The sequence below is a fragment of the Pezoporus occidentalis genome, unplaced genomic scaffold (genome assembly GCF_034315485.1).
Source record: "Pezoporus occidentalis ecotype Australia unplaced genomic scaffold, CSIRO_AGI_Poc_V1 ctg2661, whole genome shotgun sequence".
In the NCBI taxonomy this organism is placed as follows: domain Eukaryota; kingdom Metazoa; phylum Chordata; class Aves; order Psittaciformes; family Psittacidae; genus Pezoporus; species Pezoporus occidentalis.
The window spans coordinates 1,658-6,086 of NW_026914569.1; the positions used below are offsets into that span (position 1 = coordinate 1,658).

Below are 4,429 nucleotides of genomic sequence, written 5' to 3' on the forward strand. Positions count from 1 at the left end.
GGGTGGAGGGAACATCCCAAGAGAGTGGATATAGGACACCCTAAGGACACCTCATGACTCTCAAGATGGGGGGGGATACCCCCTAAGGACCCCCAGGCCCCACTCTGTGATAGTGGGGGACCAGCAGGACCCCTTAGATGGAGTTGGGGGGGGGACACGCCCTCCCCCAGCACCCTCCATATGGACCCTATGATGGTGTGGGGGCCACCCCATGAGCTCCAATGGGGCAGAGGGGGCTCCCCCATGCCCCTGCCTGCCTCTTGTTTGTGTGTGTGGGGCTGGCCCCAAATGCCCCATGGGGGGGGGGGGGGGGGTCAGAGGGGCAGGATCTGCTCCAGGAGGGTCCGGGATGCCGGGGGGATCCGGTCTGGGAACTTGACCTCGAACTCGATGACCAGGTCCCCGCGCTGCTCCGGGGCGCGCGGCAGGGGCAGGCCCTCGCCCGGGATGCGCCGCTTGACGCCGGGCTTCAGGATGTCCTGGAACACCATGGGAATGGTGCGGCCGTCCAGCGTCGGCGTGTGCACCGTGCACCCGCACAGGGCCTGCGGAGACAGGGATGGCCGATGGAGCCAACCGGCACCCAACGGAGCCAACCGGCACCCAACGGAGCCCAGCGGCACCCAATGGAGCCAACCGGCACCCAATGGAGCCCAGCGGCACCCAATGGAGCCCAGCGGCACCCAATGGAACCCAGCAGCACCCTACGGAGCCCAGCGGCACCCAATGGAACCAACCGGCACCCAATGGAGCCAACCAGCACTAAATGGAGCCCAGCAGCACCCATTGGAACCAAACGGCACCCTGTAGAACCAACCAGCACCCCATGGAGCCAAACGGAACCCAATGGAGCCCATCAGCACTCAATGGAGCCAAACGGCACCCAGTGGAGCCAACCACACTCAGTGGAGCCAAGTGGCACCCAAGGGAACCAACCAGCACCCAATGGAGCCAACCGGCACCCAACGGAACCAACCAGCACCCAATTTAGCCAAGCGGCACCCAGTGGAGTCAACCACACTCAACGGAGCTGAATGGCATCCAACAGAATCAACCAGCACCCCATGGAGCCAACCGGCACCCAATGGAGCCCAGTGGCACCCAATGGAGCCAGATGGCACACAACGGAACCAACTGCACTTAACAGAGCCCAGTGGCACCCAACGGAACCAACCAGCAGCCAGTGGAGCCCAGCGGCACTCAATGGAACTGAACACCACCCAAAGGAGACGAGCAGCACCCAATGGACCCAACTGCACCCAATGGAGCCCACCAGCACCAAGACGAACCCAACCTCAATGTCCCCACCATGGCCAATTTTCAGCCACTACCTCCCCACCATGGCCAGAACCAACCTTCACCCACTACATCCACACCAAGACCTACCCAGCTCTGATACCCCCATGAAGACCAACCCGACCTTGACATCTCCACCATGAGCAAGACTCAACCCAACCTTGTCATCTGCACCATCACCAAGACCAACCCATCCTTGATATCCCCACCATGACCAAGATGCAACCAAACCTTGTCATCTGCACCATGACCGAGACCAACTCATCCTTGATGTCTTTGCCATGACCAAGACCAAACCAACCTTAATGTCCCCACCATGACCAAGACTCATCCCAACCTTGTCATCTGCACCATGACCAAGACAAACCCATCCTGTTGTCTTTGTCATGACCAAGACCAACCCATTCTTGATGTCCCCACCATGACCAAGACTTAACCCAACCTTGTCGTCTCCACTGTGACCGAGAACGACCCAACCTTGATGTCTCCCTCAAACCAATCCAGTCTCGCCATCCCCACCATGACCACGATCAACTGATACTTGATGCTCCCTCCCACCATGATCCCAACCACGCGCCCACCTCCCGGAGGCTGATCTTGGCCGGGTACACGATGTCGGAGCCCTCCCTTCGGAAGACCCCATGAGGTTTGTCCTTGAGGACGAAGACGACGTCAGCGGGGATGTTGGTGGGGGTCTGGTCTCCTTCTTTGGGGAAGGTGATTTTGGTGCCTTCCTTCCAGCCCCGCTTCACTTCGATGGTGAGGATCTTGTCCTCGTTCCTCACCGTCTTCCCGTCGGGATTGAGGCGCTTGTGGGAGATCTTCATCTTCTTGGTGCAGCCGCTGTAGATCTCCTCGAGGGAGACCTTGAGGTCGTAGAGGACGGGGGGGTCCTGGCGGCGGGCGCCGGCCTGGCGGGCACGGGGGAAGCCCACGTGGAAGGTGGTGAAGGGCTCCTCGTCCTCATCGTCGCCGTTGCGCTGCACGAAGAAGGTGTCGAAGGGGTTGCGGCCGTCGAAGAACTCGGCGAACATGGCGTGGGGGTCCCCCCGGAAGGTGTAGGTGAAGGTGGGGCCGTTGGGGACCCCCCCGGGGCCCGAGCTGGGGGTGCCCCCCTTCAGACCTGGCACAGGGAGAGGGGGAAGGGGGGGGAAGGGGTGGGAAAGGGATGAAGGGGATGGAGGGAAGGGGATGGAGGGGAGGGGATGGGGAGGAGGGCATGGGGAGGAGGGCATGGGGATGAAGGTGGTAGAGGGATGGGGATGGGGATGGAGAGATGGGAAGGAGATGGAGGGAAAGGAATGGAAGGATAGGATGGGATGGGGATGGAGGGAAGGGAATGCAGGTTAGTGACAGGATCCCTGCTGAATGCCGGCGTGGGGCAGGGTGTGGGGCTGGGCACGGAGCTGGCTGTGGGGCAGGCTATGGGGCAGGGCATGGGGCTGGGGCTGGGTGTGGGGCAGAGCGTGGGGCGGTGGCGCTGAGGGAACCGGTTCTACTCGGGCACAGACGCCGCTGACGGCCCCAACAGGCCCCAACAGGCCCAGCCGGCTCCAGCATGCCCCAGGCTCCTGCCCCACTGCCGGCCCCATAGCCTGCCCCACTGCTGCCTGCTCCATGGCCTGGCACCCAGCCCCACAGCTGGCCCCATAGCCTGTCCCACTGTCAGGCTCATGGCTGACCCACCGACAGCCCCATAACTGACCCACCGCTGGCCCCACAACCTGCCCCACTGCTGCCTGCTCCATGCCCTGGCACTCAGCCCCACTGCCAGCCCCACAGCCTGCCCCACTGCTACCTGCTCCATGGCCCAGCACCCAGCCCCACTGCCGGCACCATAGCCTGCCCCACTGTCAGGCCCAGGCCTGCCCCACTGACAGCCCCATAGCTGACCCACTGACAGCCTCATAGCCTGCCCCGTGGGCCTGCACCACTGTCCCACTGCCAGCCCCACTGCCTGCCAGCCCCATAGCCTGCCCCACTGCCAGCCCCATGGCTGACCCACTGACTACCTCATGGCCTGCTCCACTGACAGCCCCATAGCCTGCCCCATGTCAGGCCCAGGCCTGCCCCACTAACAGCCTCATGGCCTGCCCCATGGGCCTGCACCACTGCTCCACTGCCTGCCTCACTGCCTACCAGTCCCATAGCCTGCCCCACTGCCAGCCCCACAGCTGATCCACTGCCAGCCCCGTAGCCTGCCCCACTGCCAGCCCCACGGCTGATCCACTGACAGCCTCATGGCCTGCTCCACTGCCAGCCCCATAGCCTGCTCCATGTCAGGCCCAGGCCTGCCCCACTGACGGCCTCATGGCCTGCTCCATGCGCCTGCCCACTGCCTGCCAGTCCCACTGCCAGCCCCATAGCCTGCCCCACTGCCTGCCTCAGGCCTGCCCCACTGCCTGCCTCAGGCCTGCCCCACTGACAGCCCCATGGCCGACCCACTGACAGCCTCGTGGCCTGCCCCACTGCCAGCCCCAGGCCTCCGCCACTGCCAGCCCCACAGCTGCCCCATGGCTCACCCTCCTCCCCGTACTTGTCGAAGATCTCCCGTTTCTTGGGGTCGCTGAGGACGTCGTAGGCCTCGGCCACCTCCTTGAAGCGCTCCTCGGCGCCGGGCTCCTTGTTCTTGTCCGGGTGGAAGCGCAGCGCCTGCCGCCGGTACGCGCGGCGCACGTCCTCGCTCGAGGCGCCGCGGGGCAGCCCCAGCGTGCGGTAATAGTCCTTGCCCATGTCGCGATATGATCGCGATCGCGGACCCGGTCCCGATCCCGATCCCGGCCCCGCCGCCGCCTCACTGAGGCGCAGCCGGAACCTTCCAGAGCCCGCCGAGCGCCTGGCCCCGCCCCCGCCGCGCATCTGCCAATGGGAGAGCGCTACGCCACGCCCCTCCGCACGGCTGCCAATCGGAGAGCGGTGCGTCGAGGAGAGGGGCGGGGCGGGTGGTGGAGGTGGGAGGGGGGGTGGTTGCCATGGCAACTGTGACACGCTGCCATTGGTACCACCTCTGCCTCCCCCCCCCGGGAGAGCGTCACTATGGCAACGCGTCGGCATCACCCGCCATGACAGCACCGTCACCATCACCCACTGTGACACCCTGTCACCCATAGACACCCCCACCCGCAGTGACAGC

The 4,429-nt window shown here is 64.6% G+C and overlaps 1 protein-coding gene across 1 annotated transcript; it reads right to left on the reverse strand.

Moving 5' to 3' along the window:
* Positions 1–303: 303 nt before the first annotated feature.
* On the reverse strand, positions 304–4,051 carry DNAJB1 (DnaJ heat shock protein family (Hsp40) member B1). Its single transcript, XM_062624411.1, has 3 exons — positions 3,819–4,051; positions 1,878–2,419; positions 304–545 (listed from the first exon to the last, which is right to left on the reverse strand). The coding sequence occupies exons 1-3, from the start codon at positions 4,027–4,029 to the stop codon at positions 315–317; spliced, it is 984 nt and encodes a 327-aa protein (XP_062480395.1). The 5' UTR covers positions 4,030–4,051; the 3' UTR covers positions 304–314.
* Between the last annotated feature and the right edge of the window lie 378 nt (positions 4,052–4,429).

Excerpts from the sequence above, each read along its gene's own strand:
- DNAJB1 (XM_062624411.1), bottom strand. The coding sequence starts at position 4,029 with ATGGGCAAGGACTATTACCGCACGCTGGGGCTGCCCCGCGGCGCCTCG. Across the intron at positions 2,420-3,818 it reads CGACAAGTACGGGGAGGAGG|GTCTGAAGGGGGGCACCCCC; the intron begins GTGAGCCATGGG and ends TCCCTGTGCCAG. Across the intron at positions 546-1,877 it reads CCAAGATCAGCCTCCGGGAG|GCCCTGTGCGGGTGCACGGT; the intron begins GTGGGCGCGTGG and ends CTGTCTCCGCAG.